General features: G+C 43.7%; 1 protein-coding gene across 1 annotated transcript; it reads left to right on the top strand.

Moving 5' to 3' along the window:
- The first annotated feature begins 221 nt into the window (after positions 1-221).
- On the top strand, positions 222-24,305 carry LOC311113462 (SH3 domain-binding protein 5-like). The gene is made up of 9 exons (XM_084156683.1): positions 222-545; positions 1,158-1,220; positions 4,121-4,249; positions 17,990-18,154; positions 18,364-18,494; positions 19,501-19,543; positions 19,828-20,047; positions 21,342-21,728; positions 22,146-24,305. The coding sequence occupies exons 1-9, from the start codon at positions 468-470 to the stop codon at positions 22,361-22,363; spliced, it is 1,434 nt and encodes a 477-aa protein (XP_084012809.1). The 5' UTR covers positions 222-467; the 3' UTR covers positions 22,364-24,305.
- Positions 24,306-24,596: the final 291 nt, after the last annotated feature.

The following is a 24,596-nucleotide window of genomic DNA, read 5'->3' as shown; positions in this document are numbered from 1 at the left end:
TATTGTGGGAAGAAATATATATTAAAGACATTTATAAAAAGGTATTGAATTTCCCAAATTGTATATTCAACTTGTTACAACTGTTTTACCACACAGTAAGTAGTCTTTGATGGTACATAAATATATAAATGCATCCGTTTGGAGAGCAGAAGGGGGCGTGACGTTACGCTGTAGATACGCGTTCACAAGTAATTTCATCATCACTTGCTCAGTGGCTCGGCATTGGACGCAGACAGAGCGTTGTGTCAATTGACATTTTACAAGACGATTATCACGCTTTTGTCTCTCAATGACCTGTATATCGCTTTGATATACATATAAATATTTCAAACCTCCTTTTTATCATCGCTAATGTTGCAGTGTGATTGAGCGTGTTTCTTCTAGAAGCGCCGGTCTCGCGGTTAGAGCGTCTCTTGGAAATTGGCTTTGTTCGCTCCGACAGCACACAGTCGGCTTTATCATCCAGAATGGACAATTTGGAGAAAGAAAATAGGTCTGACGAAGATTCGGAATACGAAGAAGAGGAGGTGGACCCTAGAATTCAGGTACGTTATAATAACAATTGCTCTTTGTTTCAGTTGAGACTAACTAATCTCTTAATTTAACAGCATTTGATACATCCACTTCAATGCACAGTGGAAGAGTATGTATTATCCCTGGCAGAAAGTCTATCTTATTTGGGGTCTTTTTTCAAATTGTTTTTAATGTATTGATTTATCAAGACTGTCGATCTACCTTGAACAAAAGGTCTGTATTGTAGCCAACTAAGTTGAGACGTAGGCCTACTTGTTAGGTTTATGATGGGCTATGTTTTAGCCAAACTTGTTTCTGATTTAATGGAATGCATGGGAATACAGGCCTGACACTCAAATAGCATGTTCATCTGAATATACCTTCTGCTGTGTGCTAGGCTATTAATTGGTTGAAAAATAAAATTGTTTAGCCTTAAAAGCTATGTGCATTTAATATATCCATAAATCAAGATGATAGCTTATTCTTCTATTTGTTCAAACCATCACTCTGGCTACCTTCTAATGTCCAGTCTAGTATTTCATCCAAGTGTAACACATTCCAGATGTTGCAGACTTCCCAGATACTGTATTACATTCCTTTCTCTTGGTGTTGCTCAATATTGTCATTTGCTCTCTTTCTTACAGGGAGAACTGGAGAAACTCAACCAGTCTACAGATGACATCAACAGATGTGAGACACAACTGGAGGTAAGACAGTGTACACGCACACTTTCAAGTTTGACACACACTTCCCCTCCAAAGTGCACCACATGGCTGACACAAATTGACAACAACTAGAATCAAATGAAAGTGAAGACTTGACCGCTCTGCCATCAGATGTGTCATCAGACACTTTGCAGCAGTCTGTGGCTTTTCATATGTTTTACATGCAAAACCCATATTTTCTGCACTATGCAGCTACAAGGTGACCCACTATCAAATAATTCCTTTCAACCATTAGACATTGACCTCTGCATTTTGAAGATGATTCATTCAGGTCATTGAGGTGGTGTATGTTGCAGAGTGTTGATCTTTGGATGCTGTTAAATGTCAGTAAAGTAGTAGCACCCAGCTCTGTCAGTCGTATACCTTTTTGGATCTGTATTAAGGTAAAAGTCTCTTTAGGACACCTGTTGGGGTCAAAGGAGGCATTCAGTCTATAAAATACCTGTCATTTCTAATGTTTACTGGATCCTCACCAACTTGAGCAGCATAAAGCTTAAAGAACTTGTACTTGTACAATGTTTCCATTGATCTTGATGTTCAATGAGTGCTTGTCAAATACTTACTTGTTTTTCGAGTTCAGATATACTCCGCTCTGTGTTGTTGAGTCAGCGGGTCATGGTCAAATCAGTTTATTTGTAGACCCAGTTTGACGTGGTCTCTCAGTGCACAGCTGTCTGCCTGTTGGAGTAAACGGTGTGCCAATCGGTGAAGTGTGTCTATTTGAGATAGACTTGAGTCCTTACGGATTGCTCCACCGATCTGTAAACAAAATTAACGTTTCAAAAGATCAGATAAAGGCCTCTGTGGAAACCCTTTGCAACACACACACACACACACACACAAAATATTGTCCAACTTTTTGAGTGCATTTGACTTTAAAGGGAATAAACACACAGATGTACTGATTCACCATTTCTCAAACCACTTCTCAAGTACATAGCCACAGGAAGTAGGGGTGCTGAGGGTGCTGCAGCACCCCCTAGAAGGAATAAAAGGTATCGCAGCTCCCCCACCCCCCAACTACTGCTCAGTGCAGATTTGGCAGAGCTTCTGGTATTGATGGAGTGATGAGGATAGCCAGCAGCAGAGCCCATTTGGATGTAGGAATATCATAATGTCCTGGTAATGGACCATTGGCTGTAGTGTTTGTATTGATAATATCAAGGAGCACGTGTCACTGCATTTGTGATAAGGGGCAAAGCAGATCAATGGCTATAGTTCCATAACATCTGTGAGCATTTTGTATTTAATTCAGAGGCCTTTCATTTAATACCAATATCAACATCCAAATGGAATAAGCTGTATCTGGGTAAAGGGCAATACAGTTACACAAATGGTTTGGATTGAATTAGAGTATTTTTAGGTATACGACAGTGTGTTTGAGATGGTGTTCAGTGTATGAGGAGGCTGTGACAGAGGAGATGCGCCACAAAAGCAACGCTCTGCTCGACCCTGAGGTGTGAGGGACAGAGAGACTGCACTGTACTGTAACCTCTGCTGGATCAGCTAGAGGAGAAAGAGAGAGATGGAGAAAATGAGGAGTGGAAATAAGAACAGAAAAAAGGGGATGGAGTAGAGGGAGAGAGTGGGGGATGAAATGCATTACAAGGAGAGATGGAGAAAGGGGGGACCGTGACCCCATCCTCTGAATTTTCTCTGTTGAGAAATAGATGGTTTACATGGCCTGTACACACACACACACACACACACACACACACACACACGTACAGTTTTCATACCCAGCAATTACCCCCTGTTGTTCTGAGACTGAAATAATGCATGGTGCCTCCCCTGCGGTGGCCTCTTGCTATGCAGGAGGTTGGGAGTTCATGGAAAGGCTGTTTTTCTCTCCAGGATAGCAGGTATCTGATAACCATGTCAGAATTCCAGTCTGACAGAGTACAGTAAAGAAACATGTTGGGGCAGCAGAACAGCAAGTACCAACGTGTAGCAAATGGCAAACAGTGGTGGTGGAGCCATCACTGTATTGGGTTCCTTGATCTGCATACACACTGAATGGGAAGGAGCTAGGGTTCAGGGGCTAGGGGTTGTTTTCGGACATGGTGTTTGTCCTCAGATGCCAGCTTGTTGCAGGATGAGTGATGTCACAGGAAGTGTGTGTCCCTGCCCTGTTCTCACAATTGGCCTTCCATCCCTCAGATTTGAAATGGTAACAGGAAGGATATCTTAGTCCAGAACACTGGTGCAGATTTACATAACATCCCATGGTCAGATTTAAAGTTTCAAAGAATTGAAAACAATCCAATAAACTTATTGCATAAGTGCTATATATTTTTTCCACACTGACATCTCCAGGAATTTCATGCTTGTTTTTGTTTTCTGTCTACCATGATGTCTCCTTCTGGACGTCACACTTGACCTCACTTGTTTGATCTGAGAAAAAAATCTCCTCTGCCTTATCTAAAACGGTTTCAGGGCGATTTAATGTTTTGGATTAGATTAGGTTTGATACGGTTGAAAGTAGGCCTGTTATTGGCTTTATCAGCATGCTTAGCTGGGGACTCTTACATCTAACCACTCCGACTGATGAATAAACATTAACAGTAGCTGATGGTGTGTCGCATAAAAGGCTATTTCATATGATCATTTTCATATGGCCATTTCTTTGTTAATTGCCTGTTTGCTTGTGTCTGATGGTTGCATCGACATAGCTGCCCCTGGTGCGTCTAACTTAATATTTGCTGTCAATTGTTAACTGCGGTTGGTTAACTAGTTAAGAACAATGACCTAATAATGTAATCGCCGTAACATCGAGATGAGTGTTGAGTCTTCTATTACCTTTGTGAATATTCATAGCAAACAAAGGGTTGGAAGTTCGCTACAGTCCTAGTTAATAACCCTTTCTCCCTGTTTCTCTCCAGGATGCCAGGCAGAAGTTCCGCTCTGTATTGGTAGAGGCCACAGTGAAGCTGGATGAGCTGGTCAAGAAGATTGGGAAGGCGGTGGAGGAGTCCAAACCCTACTGGGAGGCGCGGAGAGTGGCCAGACAGGTGAGACACCACTCAGTGGACAGGGGGACTACGAGCTGGGGGTCTCGGCTCATATTGACCTTAGAAATAGTCCAAAATCTTTTATTTATCGGAAACGCTTTATTTGCCTTGTTTCTTTGGGATTCATTAAAACCAGCACCATTGCGTACAATTTGATACCAGGTTGACTACCACATCATTTCTAAATACTAGGCAAATACCACATTGAACACCAAATGGTATGGGACTGTTAACTAACGTGTTACCTATTTACCTAGCTTGACTTGCCAGGACAAGTATTCTTTCTTAAAACTGCATTGTTGGTTAAGGGCTTGTAAGTAAGCATTTCACTGTAAGGTCTACACCTGTTGTATTCGGCGCATGTGACAAATACAATTTGATTTGAAGTGAATGGCCTGCACAGCCTCTCCTTCATTTGCCTAATTGCCCCTCTACACACGGTAATGAGTGATGGCTCTAACAACAACATCACTCCGTGTTAAAGCCCCGGCTGCTTAATGAGAGTGAGGGGGGTGTGGGAGTGGCTTTGTGTGAAGCTGTGATCTCGGTTCCCTATTCTGCAAAGCCATAGCTATTGTTATAGGAAAGGAGAGCTGCTGCCACCTGCTCATCTAGATAAGAGCCCTGCAGCTGTAAACAGTCAGAGAGGAACTGCCGGGACCAAACCAGACATGAAAAGGTTTTTAAAGGCCAACGGTTCTTCACTTCTTCTCTTATTTTGTTCCCTCTGGTGTTTTTGGCTCTGCTTTGGGCATTGTGTTCCCCTCATTCAGGCAACCTCTATATGGCTTCTGAATGAGCATGCACCTTTGTGTGGTTGTGATTTATGTTAATGCCCCTGACAACACAAATTAAGTTCCCTTATGGAAAAAGGAAGTTCTTCTAAGTTTGAGGATATTGGATTGTATGAGTTCCTCTGTCTACCTTTCGCACATCTACTCAGGGGTGCAACTTTCACTGGGGACGGGGACGGGGACACACACACACGCACATTCTGAAATATAATTTTTGTCCCCCTCACAGTTTTATCATTGCACTGTGATACAAAAAGAGGCATCGGTGTGCTTTAGGACCATGCGGACACGTCAGAGCGGTCGGGTAGCACGGTGCTGCTGTCTGCAGCTGCTGTCTCTGTGTGTTGCGCCTTTTCTCCAGGTTGTAAAAGCAAGCACAGCAGAAACTGGCTACTCTTTATTTGACTGATGTAGCTGGCAAGTTAACAGCTGTTTTTTTTTTATTCTCAGTGCTGAGCTAGTAGTGTAACTGACATGTAACGTTAGCTAATGTTTCATCCCATCTCGACTGAAGTTATGTCTGAAGAGAATGAGCTAGCTAGCTAGCTAGTAGCTACCACAGCCAGTTCAGCTTTAGCCTCTAGCTATCTGTCAGGTAGTAGCATCTAACAGCTGTTGCGTGTGTATGGAAATGTTTTGTAGCCTTTTTGTCCCGTTTCAACAGAAGTAAATTAACATGGCCAGTTTTTGCCAGTTGATGTACCATTAGAGCTAGCCAAAAGTTGCCTAAGGTTAGCTAGCTAGCTCACTAACTTCAGTTATTATTTTAGCCTCAATCACACTAGACCTGAATCAAACAATGAAACCAGCGGACAAATGATTGAAGATATTCTGAAAAAAAATTTGACAGTGCAATGTGAGTTATTATTAGTCAGTATAGCAATGTAACGTTATTGATCTGTCAGTTTCCCTAGCTAATTCCCTACTTTTCACATTGACACGGTATAAACAGCTTTACAAGCTACAGTGTCATGGTGCACAGTCAGTACACAACACTATGCTCATCATGTCTTAGCAGGATCAGATGGTGACAGGGGTCTCAGCAGGGTCAGTCAACCAGGGAAGACCAGTCTGTGACGGTGCTGAGGTGAACTTTTGCAGAACCAAGGCTATTTCTCTGTGCAGCAAACACTGGACAAGCCAGATGTTTCAAAGATTGAAACTATTTTAGGGCAGTCTGACAAACCTCTAAAGTTGATTTCCAAACCGTATCAAGGGTTGATAGAGGCTTTTCCCGATGGCACAAAACATGTAAAACATGATGAAGACCTGGGAGACACTATTGATGATGATGAATGGATACAGATATGTTTGAATGCCCAGTCATGTTCATATAATCTCAGACATACATTACTGCAGTTTAAGACCATCCATAGAACATACTATATGCCAGTGAAACTGAATATCATGCACTCAGAAATTTAATTCCTCTGCTTGAGGTGTAAAACACAAAAGGGGAAATTATTAAAATATCTGTCCTCCTAAACATGGCCCTGCCAAGCCGCACTGCTTCTTGATACACTGCTCGCTTAACCCGGAAGCCAGCCGCACCAATGTGTCGGAGGAAACACCGTTCAACTGGCGACCGAAGTCAGCGCGTATGCGCCCGGCCCGCCACAGAAGTTGCTAGAGCACGATGGGACAAGGACATCCCGGCTGGCCAAACCCTACCCTAACCCGGACGACGCTTGGCCAATTGTGCGCCGCCTCATGGGTCTCTCGGTCGCAGTCGGCTGCGCCGCTCGGGAGGCCCAAAATGGGACATATTTGCATATGTTATGATCTTGTGAAGGCTGGCTGAATTCTGGCAAAGAGTATGTTCTTTTATCTCAGCATGTCTACAGATTCTCCCTGTTTTTGTTTGCTTGAAAATGTTGATACTGGAGACTTATCAGAAGAAACTGTGTATCCTAGCATTTATAGTGGCTAAGAAATGCATTGCTATTAATTGGAAGGTTGGATATCCTCCCAGATTGGATGGCAGAAATGTCAAGTTATGCATCACTAGATTTGATTTATTACAAGATTAAGGGTATACTGTGCAACTTTCATAAGGTCTGGGTGCCTTATATGGAATACTGTATGACAAAGGGGTCTGTATTGAAAACATGAGTTTTTTTTGTCAAGCAGTTGCAAATATATTTTTTTAATTGGCACATGAGACAACGGTCTGATTTGCGCCTGTCTCAGTGGACTAATCCATTGAGGAGGCCACGGGGATGCCACGGTCCAAGAATATGGGGATTGTGTCTCAGATGCACAAAGCACGTCTCTCTCCAGAATGCGCTCTCTCCCACCATTTCGTGGGTATTCATTGTTTCATAACTTCATTGTGTGCATTGTTTGCTGTGTCTCAATTCCCCATTACATATATTGCCAGTAGTAGCCTACATTTACCGTTAATTCCCATAATTTCTAATCTGCAATGTTTGTTTGGGTACAGTGATTTATGTTAATGCATTGAATATATTATTATTATTAGTCATTTATCATTCTCATTGTCGGCGTGGACATGTGTTTTGCAGAACTCACAACTTATGCTACCCTTGAGAGAAACACGTTTTTATTTAATTCCATTTACGAGTTTTGTCAATTTATTCATCGTCTTTTGTTTGAAACGCTCCTGTCAACGTTGAGTAAGGCCGCACACCTGATTACGCATATAGAAGTAGGACTAGTCTACCTGGCCTGCACACAAATCTAGGCCCATAAATGTGCCCAAAATGAGCTGTGGAGCTTCTCAAAGTAATTTTTCTTAAACTCAAACACCAAATAAACGAAGTCTGTTTTTAGAATCAATTGAGAATGGCAATAGTTCCTCAAAGTATTTGAACAATATTTCCAGCGCTCTCCCTTTCGATAACCACTCGACATGAAAGTGAAAAATGTAAATGTGAGACAAATGAGAGAACAGCTCACTCTGACCATTTGACTTGCCCTAGCAGAGTTGTTTATCCAGAGCGTTGGTGACTGCAACTGTGCTGCTGGCAAGAATTTAATTATGCTTTTTTGCCAACGTTTACTGACACTGGCCATATTCAACGGGTGTTGAGTGTTTGTAAATTCGTCAGTTATTCTGCGCTCTAGCACACTGACGAGAGTGCTCTGAAATCGGAGTAGATAGCCAGAGCGAATTTACCAGCTACGTCTATCGACCATTGTCGACAAACATAAACATTCTATTGAAATAGTTACTTGCATAGTGGAGTCTTTTGTTTAGACATGTAGCTAGCTAGCTAAACAATTAACCATATTCCAACTCATAACGTTACTACCCTGCATGAATCGGCAGGTAGCTAACCAACCAGGTTCAATGTTAGCTAGCTAACATTAGGCTATAACTAGCAATTCAAATGACTCTGAGATACGAATAATATTACTAGAAAGATCATACATGTAACTTTACCTAGCTAGCCAGCCAGCTAACGTTAGCTAGCTAGCTAACAGTACACTTGAATATCTGAAAATGTAGCTAGCTAGGCTCTCTTACCTGTATACAGGGATGGACGCGTCTCCCTATCTGTCACGGATGCCTTGGTTGCCCTTAGTTTGAAGATGTAATCCGGAGACAGGTGTTTTATACAACAGCCTTCTGTGTGTTCTCTTTTCCACTCCGTCTGCATATTTGCAATCAAACGGCAGAATTTTCTCCATCTCCATAGCTATCATACTCTAATTTGATTTCAAAACTCGGTCCTCCAGAAAGTGGAAAGCAACTCTTATGCAGTTCTACTACGTGATATCTTTCAAAAAAGCCACATTAGAAAGGATTACCTACACATACTGACCAGCTCATATTATAGACAGAAGCGTGCTACATGGCAGACCAATCCGAACTCATCTCTCGGCATGTGCAGCCAACTCATTATCTCAGCCAATCATGGCTAGCAGGAAGGTTGCTGTCTTTTTCCGTGGCTAAACCAACTAGGCTCGTAATTTATCAATTTTATTTGTATTTACAGATGGCATACAAGTTTGTTATTAAGGCACATGAAAGTTCACATGTTCCAGAAGGCATTTCTGCCCCCAAAAAACGCATTTTGATAATAAAAAAAAGTTTACGTTCAAATGGCGCTCCTGTGAAGTAGTGACGTGTGACATACGCCTAGTTTCCTGAAACAAGTCACATTAATTTTTTTCTGGATCTTTTCTACCTGCAGGCTGCAATATTTTTATGTGTTGGCGTTATGTACGCTGTTTTTACATAGTTGGCAATGGCAATAAAAGTTACTTTTAGATTTTTACAATTTTCATTTAGATTAAGAGAGTGTAGATTAACCACAGACAATGATTTTGAGATGAAACTGTTCCACGAAAATGTGCATATGAAAATCATTACTAGCACGCAGATTGGTAGAAATTGTAAGATCAATTGGCCCTCCAAATGGAAAAGGTTGCCAAGTGCTGGTGTAGCCTATTACCGGCAACTTCAGCAGCGTAATTCTGCCAGTGGGAGAAGGCGGGTCGGAAATATATTTTTTTCTTCTGGCTAGGCTACCTTGATCTTTGGCTCTCTCTTGAGTCATTTGTGTGTCTTAATTATTTAATCAAACAGCCTGCCTAAAGCGTCAGATAAGTTCAGTACATATAGTTGTTTTTATTAAAACACATAGGGTGTGTCTAGATATGGAAAAATACATGTTTAAAAATTTGGCCAATCGATTGGTCAAAAGAAAAGACTACGCTTGGTCAACGTAGTCTTTTCTTTTGACCAATCGATTGGCCAAATTTTGAAAACGTGCATTTTTCCATATCTAGACACACCCTATGTGTTTGAATAAAAACAACTATATGTACTGAACTTGTCTGATGCTTTAGGCAGGCTGTTTGAACTTTAGATGCCCATGTTATGTCCCCACCACTTCTAAAACCAAAGTTGCGCCCCTGCATTTACCGGCCCAGTTATTTCACTGAAAGCAATGGTATGAAGCCACGATGTGTTCAGGGGTTCAATAAGAGTTTGGCACATACTTGAGGGATTGAGACTGAAACCTTTGAAAAGCACTTAACTCCGTGGCTCTTAATTCCAGACTAGGTTGGCAGGTATCTTAATTATGAACAAGTGCAGGACTCGCTTGTCTGTCATACTATGCTGAGCTCTGCAACAAGAAGTCAGTGGGACCTGACTGCATAGGGCGATTCTAGGGCACTGGTCTCACACACTCATACACACACACACACACACACACACATCACAGGTCTCATCGATCGAAGGTGTGGTTGAGAGCATTACAAAGCGGTTGAGGTTGAAATGGATCAGTGGTGCGGTAAATGGCTGCCTCTCTAACATGGTTGAGTTAATCAACCTCACAGTGGTGACTGGCGCAGAGGCCATTTAAACACAACAGTCCTGAATCAATTATGCAACATAAACACTCTTCCTCTATTTCCCTATCTTCCTCCTCCTCCATACTCTATCCTCTGTCTTCCTCCTCTTCTATTGCAATGTATCTCCACCTCAGTCTCTCCATTCTCCTTCAGTGGGGAGCATGTACACAACGTTGAACTTGAATCATTGTTTACCCAGAGGGGTGGAAATTCTCTATCTCTCTGGTTTGTTGAAGTAGCCTACATGAGCAATACATTATCATTTGCTTTAGAAGGCTAATGATAAGGTACACAGGGAGTGGCAGCGCTGTGGAAAAATGCTCTTGACCTTAGTCTAGATATACGCACGCACCATAACTCCATCTATTGCTTTGTTATGCAAAAGCCTGTCACTTACCTTAGATGTTGAGAAGACTTGCTAGTATATCCTGCGGTAATAGGTGTCACAAGTTAATGGGTGACTGCGCTTGGAAGTGGCTCAGAGACGGCTTGACTCGGCCAGAAAGTTTTTTACTGTATGTTTCCTGAGGGATCGCTTGGGTACCCTGTACTATTCTTTGACAGCTCCCATTTTTTAAGTGCTGAATCAGAGTGCCTCGATTGCTGCAGTCACCGGTAGTGTAAAATGATGAAAAGTGTTTTTCTTATATCTCATGAAATATGTATAGTTTCCTTCTCGTTCACCTCCGCTTTGAAGAGTGTGACTTGACGAAAAGTAGACCAGTCAGGAGTTTTTCTAGGGAGGTTTGCAGGATATACTATTTTCAGGTTTTCTATTGTGTTGTATGATAGTGTTTTCTGTATCGTCAAATACAAGCAAATATTCCTCACCTCAATCAAGCATGGTCAGTTGGCAGAGCATTAGCATTAGCAACCCAGCTCCTATATCTAACTCTGGTTGCATATTAGCAGTTAGCATCAGGGTTGGGGTCAATTTCATTTAAATTCGAGTCAATTCAGGAAGTACATTGAAATTCCCATGCTAATTCTCTTCAGTACTTTTCAATTAGGAAAATGTGGGATTGGAATTTGGTTTACTTTCTGAATTGAAACGGAATTGACCCCAACCCTGGTTAGCATTAAACATTGAAGTCCTATTGCCCTTCCCCCTCAGCTGCCCCATTTTGTCTGGAGAGTAGGTACAGCTAGTGGGGGACAGGTGGAACAAAAGAGAGGAGGAGAATGGTGATGGTAATGTGTTGTGGCTGGTGCAAGGTTTGGGCACAGTCTGCCTCCCCACTCTATCTCGCCCCCCTCCCTCTCGCTCTCTCCTGCACGGCCCGTTACCGACAGTGATTACCACGCAGCTGAAGTGCACAGCCGAGATCGTCTCAGCCCCTCGCTGCCTCAGTCATCTAACCGCAGTGCGTCTGGAGGTGGGAAGAACGAAGGAGCGACGGATAATGAGAGAGAGGAGGGGAGATGCCTGAGGTCCACAACAGAGGAGACAGACTGTGGATATGTCTGTGAGATTAGTTATGAACTGACCTCCATGATGGCCATAGATTGAACAGATGTGGGGCTTAGTGATTTCTGGCTGGGGGAGGCTGGGGGAGGAAAGCAATGAAAATCCTTCAGGCCTGAAGGAGATCATCCAGTAGATTGGTTGGATTTGGTACAGCTGGAATAGAGTCAGACTGGGGGAGAGAGCTGACTCCAGCTGATGTATGGGATTGTTCTCTGGCTCTGAGTCAAGGGCAAATGGATCACAACTAGAAAGGATACTCTAGGTCCCTGCACATTTTTGTCAGAGACTGGGTGCTCTAATACATCAACCTGTCACTGTAGTGTCTGGGATAAAGCAAAAGTGCACTCTTTCAGTGCTGGGACTGGGAGAGAGTTTGTAGGAATTTATATGGTCTTGAGGTTTTGTCATACTGTAAAAATTGCATTTTATTACAATCCCAACATGCATTCTTGCAGTGCAAGAAGAATGTTGTCATGTCTTGCCCTGGAAAGTTACTTGCTGTGGTAGAATAGGGAACTTTGTGCCAGACAGTCTCCTTTACTGCCACAGCAACTCAGTTCCATTTATTACAGAAAAGCTAGTATATCCCTGAGGGTATGGAGATTGGGTTAAGACGGTTAGAAATCCTGCATAGTCAAGAGACCATCTGTGACCTTTCTCTTCTGTGAAGAGATGTTTTGGCAGGCTTATAGCACAGAGCAGACGAGGGTCATGGGGGGCTAGGATGAGATGGAGGGAAGGATGGAGAGGGGGAGCAGAGACAAGGTCGTGGCCATGTCCTGGAGCCATGCTCTGGCCTCCTGGGAGGTGTGAGGCCAGCCTGTCCTGTGGTGTCCAGCCTGTGGTGTCCAGCCTGTGGTGTCCTGTGGTGCATGTTGATGCTGGTCAGTCCTGGTTACATAACTGCTTCAGCAAGCAGGACTGGAGCTGCTTTAATAATGGCATCTCAGCTTGACAATGACTCAATACAGCTGTGTGTGTGCGAGCTGTGCATGTGCCTATTGTTCTGGTTGGCTAACGTGTGTGTGTGTGTGTGTGGTGTTGGCGGGCGGGCGGGCGGGGGGGGGGGGGGGGGGGGGGTCAACAGGGGCGGACTGGGACCTGAAATTGGCCCTGGCATTTCTAACTCACAGGCCCTTTTTTTTTCTCCAGGCCCCCACACCAGCCCATTTCTTTCCTTTCTTTCCCATTTCTTTCTGCTAAAAACCCAAGTTAGGCAGGCCCACTGGGCTAAAAATTGACCAGTTCATCTGGCATTTCAGGTCAGTCCGCCCCTGGGTTGTCAACGCTTGCTGTCCAAGCCTGCAGCCATGGAACATTGTATGAGTGTGCTGAGGAATTTACTGTAAAGTGGCTGTGGCTGGAGATCCAAGAGGCAGCTGTTCATAACAAGTGGTGCTTCAGCGCATTAGACGTTGACTGGAACACTGAAGTTAAGCAATGGTTAACCAACCACTTGGAACAAGAGGCTTGCACCCCCACGTCCATGTCTGAGCACTGTTGCTCCTTCACTTTGCCTCAGAGGTAACATTCAGACTGACCTGATCAATCTACAGCATCTAGGTTGTTATAGCATCAGACCATGAAGCATGATGAAGACGAGCTCTCCCTGAGTCAGGTACGGTCTAACGACTTCTTCAGGATTAACTCTGTGGGTCTCTGACAGATATCTAGGGCAGTCTCAATCGGGCAGTCTCAATCGGGACACAAATAAGGCCAAGGCTAGCGAAGCGTGACTAACTGCAGAGATGCATGTTTACTATCTGACTGTAAATCAATGACCTCCAATTGAAAAGGCCCTTTTCATCCCATCTCACTCCCTTTTCACCAAGATTAATTGCCCTGAATAACTGAGGAGATAGATTAAATCGGTTAATTCTCGTGGAAAATAGCTGTGTGTTTGTGTTCTCTTTGAAGGCCGTTACTTTTCCAGTGTTGATGGCCTATGCTGAGAAATGTTTAGCTGAAACTCTCTGGTCTTTGAAGTCTTGGCATGTCTTGTTTTTGCAAACGTTGTCAAATTTATGCTGTGAAGATTATAGGAATGCTTTATATTTCAAAGCTTCTCTTACATGCGTGCAGCCATGGAGACAAGCGTGAATATGTAGCAAAGAGATGATTATCTGAACATGTGCCGGTTAACCAAATTAATTCTCTGTTAGGGCTCCGAAGAGCGTAAGCTGTGAATAATTTAAAGGCTGTGTAGAGCAGGATCCGATTTTCTTATGCACAAAGAGAAAGTGTAGTCTTATTATAAAGTTATACTTTACTTACACTTGAGTGTGCACGCGTTGGTGCTTGTTTGATTTACATTTACAGAGCCCTACTGATTTAAAATATGAGTAGGGCTGTAATGGGAAATTATTTGATTAATTATTTTCCTGTATTTGAGTTACTGTGGATATGGATTGATATGTAATAAACATGATTATATGTGCGGGGAGACAGATGTATTCCCTTGGGGAATGGAAAAAGGAGTTAACCATGGATGTTTTAAGTACCATATTTAATTAAGTAGTTTGGCACCTGTTACTCTATCATTATCTGTTGTAACTGTGTACTGATGTTCTTACCTTTGAACTGTATCAAATGTCTGCCAAGTGTTGAATGTTGTGTAAAGTTTGACTCCAGACTGGATTCGAGGACACACTGATAATGTATCTGTGATTCTGTAGCAGCTGATGTTGTGACTTCCTACAAGCCTCCTGGTGTTTACAGAACATTCGGCGCTGTGTGATTAATATAATTAGACATTTTCTTTGCTCCTATTCTGGAGCTGTCTCCATGATGCAACTTGTAATAAACCGGGTTGATTTGTGATTGATTTGATCAATGTCTGCTCTCCTTTTTGTTCGCCTGGAAATTCCTGTTACAAGGGCCTATGAAGTATCTGTGTGTGATGGAGAGAAGTGAAAGTAGTAGACCTTATTATATTTTTATATAGACAGAAACTGCAGCAGAAATGCAGAACTGATCTGGTATTAACATCTTTCTAGAGGCCAAATATACACCGGTTTGAAACCACAGCCCTTTACAGTCCTTAGAGAGGACAGTGAATAACAACACAAGAATTAATTGGAATGAGCGGAATAAATAGACTAATGCCTGCTCTCCCCTCCACTTCCATCCATCTCCCCTCCTCCCTAATAATCCATCTATCTCTCCCTCTTCCCTCCGGTTGTGAGAGTTCCTGAGAGGCCCAGGAATTGAAAGGTGGCTGAGAAATAATGCTCTAGTCTTGAAGTTAGCTGGACTCTTTTTTTAAATATATATATTTTTTTTTACACCATCACTGTGCAGCTGAAAATGAAGGGTAGAGATGGGATGAGTAAACTGAAAATAATAGAATGATGGATCACGGTGGCAGCAGGACTGAAGTGGTGATGGAAGAGAAGAGTAGGCAGAGGAGAGAGGAGAAGGGCTGGGTTGCCAATCATTTATAGTGGAGCAGGTGTACAGCAGTAGGCCTGCTGTGAGAAGTCTCTCTGTTGGCATTCTGTTCATCTGCAGTATACAGTAGGAACAGAACACTACTAAATACTAATACATGTACTTATATATTTATAAATGTGGCACTAAATAGCCTCTATCTGCCAGTCTGCAGACTAGTTCTGTTGCATTCCTTATGAATAGCCTGCTATCTAGGAGTGATTCCTGCTGAAGTAAATTAAAGACAGAGATAGATGCACAAAGAACATCGTGCTGTACAGTATTATGCTTCAATGCAGTATTATTCCTATGAACTGAGTCAGCCATAGGACTTTATCATCTGGTGAATAGTCCTTTCTCCTGAGATGATTCCTACTGTATTACATTAAGTGGACAACACTGGATACAGAAAGCACATAGGGTGTTCCTGGGAGTGGGGCATGTTTTCTCAGCATGTAGTCTGTTTGTTGGGGTTAGTGGGAAAACAATTATGCCGAGTGATTTTAAAGTAGATCACTGAATGTGCTTACAGTGCGAGGGAGAGAGTTGTCTGAATGAGAGCGTAGGTAGCAAGACTCGTGAACAACGTGACAACCATTTTGTGAAAGAAAGGCCCCAGTTGAATTCCTCGGCATTCAAACTCATGACTCATCCATACAGTGAAGTGATAGACATTGGTTAGCATGTGGTTGGACTCAACTCTCTCGTATGTGTACGCCAAGCCCATCCATGTCATGTGAAGGTCTGTGAATGGGTTGTGTGATCACCACAAGGCAGAGGTTGTTTAGTTCGTGCTGAGTTGGCATTTGGAAGGCTAATCAAATTACCATTGTAGGGAATGGGATGTTGTTGTCTAAAAAATGGAATATCTTGGCTTGCAGATCCTTATCTAGTAGAGTCTTGAGGTATACCACATACTGCTCCATAGGTCATGATGAGAGCAGGAAATAATGATCACTTCATTTCATTGAAGTTTGTTTTCTTTGGGGTGACTCAATGTGTTCCTCACTTAAATTAGGTCAGTAGAATTCCTATTCACATGAGATTCTGTTGGAACTTTTCTCTGCTGTGACTTATTCATAAGTTGCTTGCAGCCAAGGAGACATGTCAGTGTATATCTACCTTCACTTCCTCCCAAACTAGTCAAACTTAACAAAAGTAACGCTACTTTGTCTGGAAATTCTATGATAAGCGGAAGCGAGTTGGGATTTAGTTTTTTGGCAGATCAGTAACGTTTTATCATCCTTACTGTAAAACGTCTGAATGATATTTAGCCTCTACAGTAAATTTACACACACACACACACACTCGTGCCCACACAGATGCAGTAAATCACCTTCCCTAGACATGCTATTGGTGAGTTTGGGGCAAAGCCTTGAGTTGATGCTTTACTGGTACCCACAGAACAGAGAGGGGTTTAGGGTATTAGCGCTAGCTACAGGGGGTTTCTGTCAGTTGCTATGACTGACAGATTAGAGAGGAAAAGTGGATAAATGAGGAAGGATTAGCTCTGCAGCTATGGCAACACACACATGGGAAGTCTAAGCTACGGTAAGCTTCCGCTTTGTACTGTACCTTACCATAACTGAGGCTGGAGGAGGGAACTGTTTTGGAGTTTCTGTTACTATGTGACCCGGTTGGGCTAAAATATGCACAGAGAGAAAAGTAGTAATACTTGTATGTTCTCTCTGGCAGCAGTCTACGATGTTTTGGTTGACCTCAGAACAGAACATTCAGAGTGGGTAGGGAGGGATGTGTTAAAACAAAGCTGGATGTTACTGATACCTTCTGATAGTATCAATAGATACCAAGGGGAAAACAAGATGTTGAGCCTTGTTACACCCGGCCAGCCACACACAGAGAGACACACAGACAGCCACACAGACAGACACACACAGAGAGACACACAGACAGGTGTGAAGTGTTTGACAATAATTATATTAGCTGTGAGGTCTTTGAGCCCTAAAGCTCTTCCCCCGCTGTATACAGTAAGTGTCAAATGAGACGTTGCAGCTATACTTTGTGCTTATACATCCATACGTCATGCCGTCATGACCTTTCTGTGTTTTCTCCGAAATGAGTCCTTTTGATGTTAGGAACATCTTATATACAAGACAGTGTTTGGCGTGTTTCCATAGTCTGTCACAAGGACCTTTGGTGATTTGTTTGTTATTACGCCTAGTTGCTATTTTCCATGCTGACTCAACAGCTGATTTGGTTTATTCCTGTCAATGTTTGAGCTGAAGGTTTTGTGTGTCTCTTGTTTTTAAAAACAGCATTTCATGAGAAGTGCTTACATTGTAGTTATATAGAGACACTGGATATAGTAGTTTCTTGACTGAAGAGCTCATCATTAATTTCCTGCAAGAGGAAAGAGTTCTCTTGAGGTGTACAGATCAAGGATTTGGCCTAGTATGGGCATGGGCCAGCTGGCAGTAGGGGCAGGGGTTCAACACTGATGGCCAGACATGGCCCACATAATATTTTATGGTGAGAGAGAACTTGGCTGGCGGCAGAGTGTCATGGCCTGTTGCGGTGCCCGTCTGGCGGGCTGTCACTCTACCCATTGTCCAGGCCCAGCTAGAGACCCAGTCCTGAAGTGTGTCTGATAGGGTCTCATCCCATCCGTTGTGCAGATTCTGCAGGAGACCAAGTGAAGGTCTGGTTCTGTGGCTGATCTCAGTGCATATCTGACGTGGTGTCGCTCTACCCATTGCCCAGGCTCAGCTGGAGGCCCAGAGAGCCACCCAGGACTTCCAGAGGGCCACGGAGGTGCTGGGGGCTGCCAAGGAGACCATCGCCCTGGCAGAGCAGAGGCTGCTGGAGGAGGACACCAGGCAGTTTGACTCAGCCTGGCAGGAGATGCTCAACCACGCCACCCAGAGGGTGAGTACCGTACTGCATGGAGGGAATGGGATTCTGCGGGGGGCATTAATGCAGCATGACTGTCTATCAAACCGAAATTTGACACCTGAATGTTACTATTCAAAGGTTTGAGGCATAATGTGGATGGAAATCGATGTTTCACAAGTTAGGAAGTCACGTTGTCGCATTTCTGTGTAGCTGCCAGACTGAGTTCTGATTGGCTGTTGCAGGTGATGGAGGCGGATCACACGAAGACGCGGAGTGAGCTGGTGCACAAGGAGACTGCAGCCAAGTACACGGCAGCCATAGGCCGCATGAAGCAGCTGGAGAAGAAACTCAAACGCACCATCAACAAGTCCAAGTGAGTCCCATATGACCGTATTGCGACCACAACCCAATCGCACTGTAGTTAAAAGACTGAGAAGTCAAAGTGAATCTTCTACAACCACTGCATCAATTATCAAATGGTCTCCGACACACACATTCACAAATCCCTGTTTATTTGTCGACAGTGACCGTTTCCAAGACATTGATCTTTCATGACATAGATTTTTCAGTAGCTTGGAAAAGGTCAACTTGAACAAAACAATGAATATAAATGTGCAAAAGGTAAAGGTGCGTGCAACAGTGGAGGCTGCTGAGGGAGGACGGCTCATAATAATGTCTGGAAAGGAACAAATGGAATGGCATCAAACATGGAACCCATGTGTTTGTTACCATTCCACCTATTCCACTCCAGCCATTACCACGAGCCTGTACTCCCCAATTAAGGTGCCACCAACCTCCTGTGGCCTGCAGGAGTCATTTTCGACCTTTGATGATGAAGTAGTGGCTGTTTTATTCCTAGCACCACAAAGAGAGACAATGTGGTGGTGTGCTGGTTAGTATATGCTGTCAGGTTTTTACAAAACTCCATAGACTGGAGGCCTGTTTTGGGGAGGGAGTGTACAGTGTAGAGTAGGGGGTCTCTAATGTTTCCCAGCTGTGACTGAGAGACTGAGGCTGTTGTGAATCCATATAGTCTTAAAAAGCTTCCTTGTCTCCTTTCCGTCATGACCACAGGTCATGTACTTGATATGTGTAATCAGTTTGGTTGAAACCTAGCCAGTCCTCCTACCTATTAGTGTCATGAAGATGAGATGAGGAAAGAGTCAGTTTTAGAGTTTTGGGACTGAATCCGTCTTGCTCTGTGTTGCCTCAGCTCTCTCAGCCTAATCCTTTCTCCACAGTTAGCTCATCTAATGTGATAGCCATATAGCTCACCCTGTTGCCTTGGTGATATGTACAGAGCTATTCCAAGTTGTTTTCATCGCCTCTAATCTTTTTTCCCCTCCTCCCTCTCTTTTTGATTGACCTCTCTCTCGCAGACCTTACTTTGAGTTGAAGGCAAAGTACTACCTACAGCTTGAGGTATGTGTGCACTACACTACACTGTAATTTACCTGCCTTCATAGACCATTTTAAAGGTATTTTAGATTTAAGGAGTTCTATTATTGCCTTGTTATTGTGGACTCTGCTCCATGGTTAGATCTTTACTGATGTGACCTAGGTCAATAAACTTTGACCGTGAACATATTGCCATGTCATCTCAGGTCTAAACCATTTATGGCAATGATGGCTTTGTGTGTGTGTGTGTGTGTCCTTAACTGTGTATACCAAGCTAATGCTAATAATGACTCCCTTTCTGTCTGTAGCACCTAAAGAAGAACGTGGATGAGTTGCAGGCCAAGCTGTGCCAGGCCAAAGAAGGGTACAAGACGGCTCTGAGAAACCTGGAGATGATCTCAGACGAGATCCATGAACGCCGACGCAACTCAGCCATGGGCCCCCGGGGGCGGGGCGTGGGCGCCGAGGGCGACAATGTCGCCGGGGACGACATTGCCAGCTTCAAGATGGAGTCGGATGGCATCTCCAGTGAGTACACTTACAGTGCATGATGTTCTGGTCATTTAGTTTCTGCGCTTGAAAACTGCAGAAACTGTTCTTGGAACAACTGTCCTACATAGTGAGGCTAAACAGCCAGCATTGCCTACTTTTCACTATTAGTTGGGTACGGCACATGCAAACGCATACTCACCCTGTTGACACTCTGACTTGTTCTTCGAATCCTTTGTAGGAATTCCTAGAAGAAATGTGCTCCTTCTTTCAAAGGAAATTCCTGTTGAATTTAAAATGCCTGTATTGACTTTGTGAAGTTGTCATATCATGGGATCTTCTGCAAAGGTCATTGGGCACACAATGCTTTATTTGAAGGAGAGATACTTAACTGAAGTCTTTCTTTATGCTGAAGGAAATGGTTTTGGTCTTTCCTGCATGGCATCGTTCATGGCACCCAAATTCCATGCATGTCTTAATAACAACTAGCCTAGAGACAGCTTTACTGTTTAAGCTCCTATGGTTAAGGTTAGGACTTGAGTAATGAGACCTGATCCTGAATCAGTTAAGTGCTGAAGATATACACTGTGATGAGATGAGGCTCAACTGTAGTCAGACAAAGAGAGTGGCTGTTCAGAGCAGTGTGTGTCACTGATCCACTTCCCATTGTCCTGCATTATGGGCTGCGGGATGATGTTACCATGGCAACCTGAGAGACCTACTGCTGGCTGACCCACTCCGACACCATTGGCTGAGATTATGTGGGTTAACGCGCAACAGCAATAAACAGTAATATGCTACATTTGCTGATTTGTCTTTTAGTAGATATAGTAAAGTGTGTCTGTTTCAAACTGTAACTCGATGGCAGTAAACAAAAGAATCTGCGATTGCACATAGTTCAAGGTCATAGAAAACATGCCTTCATTCATACATTCGCCATCCATGTTGGAATTTGGGGACTTTGACCCCTACACGGAAAATGGATCTCATATTTGTCTTGAAGTACTGTATGTCTTTACACTCCCTCTTTCTTTCAGTGTAAAGGATCTCTGCAGTATTTCAAGCAGTCTCCCTCTCCCCCTTCTACCCACTGTCTGTCTCCCTTTTTTGTTTTTTCTTCCTACTCCCTTTCTCTCTGTTCCTTACCCTTGGCCCCTCTCTCTCCCTTTTTCACCTAAACCTCTTCACCCTCAATCTCCAGCTTCCTGTTTTCTCTCTTTTGTATTTTGTTTTTCTGTGGATGCCACATTGATGCTCTGCATATACACTCCTTAGTTGTACAGTAAAGGCTTGTTACATCTCAACCACTCTTCCCCTCTCTCTGTCTCTGCAGTGATGTCTGAGTCGTTTGAGGATGAGACCTGCAGCAGCAGTGCCATGTCAGAGGAGGACTCAGAGACCCACTCCACCTGCAGCCTGGGCTCCTCCTCCCACTCCCCCAACAGCCCCCAGGACCTCCCCTCGCCCTGCCCCTTTGCCAGCTCCTCCTCGCCCTGCCCCCCCTCCTCTTCCTTCTCCTCCTCGCCCTGTCCCCCCTCCTCTTCCTCCTCCTCTTCTTCCTCCTCCTCCTCCTCCTCTTCCCCTGCTCCCTCCTCACGCCCCTGCAGTCTGGACATTCCCCGCCCTGTCTCGCTATCTGACTTCGGCCTCATCTCGCCTGTCCTGGGACCACGCAGCGAGTGTAGCGGGGCGTCATCACCTGAGTGTGACCTGGAGAGAGGTATGTGTGTGTGTGTGTTTGCATACTGTATGAGGTGTAAATATGCAAACAAGTGAAAAAGGAGAGATTGATGGTGTGTGTTTATTTTCAGTAAGACATATCGTCTTCTGCTACCTGTCTGACTAACACCTGAGCCAGAGGAGAGGCCTATTAGTCATTGTGACAGCTATCCTAGTGCTTAGGCCAGAGCAGGTGCAGAGCCACAGGCTAGCAGTACTGCTGGGGGATACATCCTAATCTCCGCTGGGTCCCTAAGAGCCTGCGGAAGGTTCTGGACAAGTGAGAAAGGTTAACATAGTGGAAACTTTTAGAAAAAGACTTGGGTATGATCGTCTACGGGGTGTGTGTGCAGGGCTTCCTACTCACAAAGGATATTCATGACCAGGCTCACACAGCATACCTGTCTGTGTGTTTCAGGTGAGAGAGCAGAGGGAGCGGAGGGGGAGCTGGACAATACTGTAAACAACAAGAGCACCACCGTCCCAAACACCAACAAGACCATGGGCCTGGAGGGCCGCCTCAGCTTCCTGTCTCTTCGACGCTCGCGCAACGACAGCACCAAGAACGCCAAGCGCGAACGCCAAAGCCGTTCCCAGACCCCCACCCAAACTGTGGTCCTGGTCAACGGGATGTGAAGAGGAAAGCTAACCCCATCACCGGCTTAGTGTGCCAACATGCTGTATTGCCAGTAACCACACACACATTCCATTCTACCCCGTGAACTAATACTGGCTAAGTAAAGAAAGTGGCTCAGTATGAGATACTATGAACTAAATGGTCAGTGTATATACAGTTCCTATGGATCATGATGAAGAAGAGACTAAGACCCAACCCAGGGTGGGTGATTTCATGAAACCACCACTTCCTATAGAAAGGACCTTTCACCTTTTGACCTCCCACCCGTAGCTTTGAGTCCTGTCAGATTGGCTTCCCATAATTCCCTCCTGTACTGCACACACATTAAGGACAGTGCTGGCTAACGTCCTAAGGGTGGGGGCCCAAGGTATATGAGGGGAAATGGGACAAACAGTGTTGTTTTTTACTGTGATATTCTCCCTGAGAGGGAGCTGCACTTCCAGAAAAGATGCGTTTCTGTTGTTCGTAGACTAAAGAATATGCTCCTAGCTTCGACTATTAGAAATTGAGTGTTATTTATAAAACTTGATGTCACAGTGAATGTTTTACCAATACAGAACATAGTAAAATACACAACATATCCAACATTGATAGCAATATGTGTTATGCTTTTGTAATTGAAGAGCATACATAAGGCCAGGATTTAAATTCAGGATTTCTAAAAAGGAACAAGTATATTTACGGAGTGAATAACCCTCATAACTTGTGATATTACTCTGCTATATCCTCTCACAGATACTTTATATGTGAATACTCTCACCTCCATGTAATCCTGTGTATGGCATATAGTTGCTATGGCAACTGCTTCATATTACCATGATGACCAAACACTCACTACCCACCCCTGGCTGGCATCTCTTCGGACAGCCCATGCATTTGTCCAATAGGGGTTATCAGAATTGGACTTAAAAGAACTGTATTCTATTGCACAACACATTTCCCAGTGATCTAAATGTGAATCCATCTCGCCTACAGTACTCATAAAGCTGGACTTGGAATCTGATTGAACGAGAGTAGAATAATTGTGTGCGGTGAGGCTACGGTAGATATACCCCTCCTCTCTTCCTCCTGGCTCTCTCCCTCCATCCTGTTTTTCATCAGTGCCACACTGATGTGGTACCAGGGAAATGGGCCTCCAGACAGTCAACCCCCCTAGCCCTCCCTCCATCCATCTCCCTGTCATGGCATCCCCAATGGCCCTGGACTGAGGGACAACCTCCACCCACAGACAGTAACACTAAGAACTGAGCAATAGCGCAAGGACAAAACTTTGGATAACCATATCTGCCCATGGACACTTTCACATAGAGTTCTCTGTAACAGAATGAAAATGGCCAGCCTGGTAATTCTCAGAATCTGATGATGGTTTTGTCTTAGACCAATATTGAGGAGAAAGTGAAACTGAATTAAACTGATTGTGGCGAAGAATGTTGAGGCCTTTTGTGGAAACTGACAGAATAATTGATAGAGTGAGTGTTGAGATTTCTGGTGGACAGTATCAGCTACTGTTGTAGATCCATGTTGGCTAAAGTGGCCCGCAGTAGACTGTCGGATGTTTGTGAGGTCTAGTCGTCTGTCTCAAATAGTGTTAAATTGGCTTCCTCTCCTGGTCTCCTTATATTCCATGGCCACATGGGAAAGGTATTTGGTCACTGAGTTAAGATGAGAATAGTAAGCTATTGCACAAGAGTATGCAGTCTTTGTTCTTGTGATCGCTCCAGTCTATGTATGTACTGTATGTGTACAAATGTAATGTTATATCGATGTTTATCTCTCTGTGCCACCCTCTGGTGTGGAATATAAGGATATAACCACGAACAGTCCCTCTCATAGCTGTTTTTTTCCAGTGGGTCTTGTTATGGTAGAGTAACTTTCCATTGTGTCTCCACAGATTATGTGCCTGTTTTCAGAAAATAATCAAATAAACTGATGTTCACTGCAGTAAGCCTATGTTCATTTCTTATGTTCTAACTGCAATGTTGATCAACTAACCTTTTGTCTGTTTCTCACTAGCCTGAAGTTCTTTGGTCAACCAAACTCAAGATCGTATTTGGTAAGTGACCCATTGACCCAAATTCCAGGCAGAGATGTAAAAGTCATTATATAAAAACATGTCAATGTTTTTTAGATGTCTGTCAGAACCCTATACAGTAATTGACCCAGGGTAGTCTGTAGCTAATCTGACTCGATAACTTTGACTAGGCTATACTGATATTTCTTTGTCTTACTGGC

The sequence above is a fragment of the Coregonus lavaretus genome (genome assembly GCF_964263955.1).
Source record: "Coregonus lavaretus genome assembly, chromosome: 3".
Lineage (NCBI taxonomy): Eukaryota > Metazoa > Chordata > Actinopteri > Salmoniformes > Salmonidae > Coregonus > Coregonus lavaretus.
Note: the sequence above shows the minus strand (reverse complement) of the source record. Positions and strands in the feature narration are given on the sequence as shown.

Excerpts from the sequence above, each read along its gene's own strand:
- LOC311113462 (XM_084156683.1), top strand. The coding sequence starts at position 468 with ATGGACAATTTGGAGAAAGAAAATAGGTCTGACGAAGATTCGGAATAC. Across the intron at positions 18,495-19,500 it reads CGCACCATCAACAAGTCCAA|ACCTTACTTTGAGTTGAAGG; the intron begins GTGAGTCCCATA and ends TCTCTCTCGCAG. Across the intron at positions 19,544-19,827 it reads AGTACTACCTACAGCTTGAG|CACCTAAAGAAGAACGTGGA; the intron begins GTATGTGTGCAC and ends TTCTGTCTGTAG.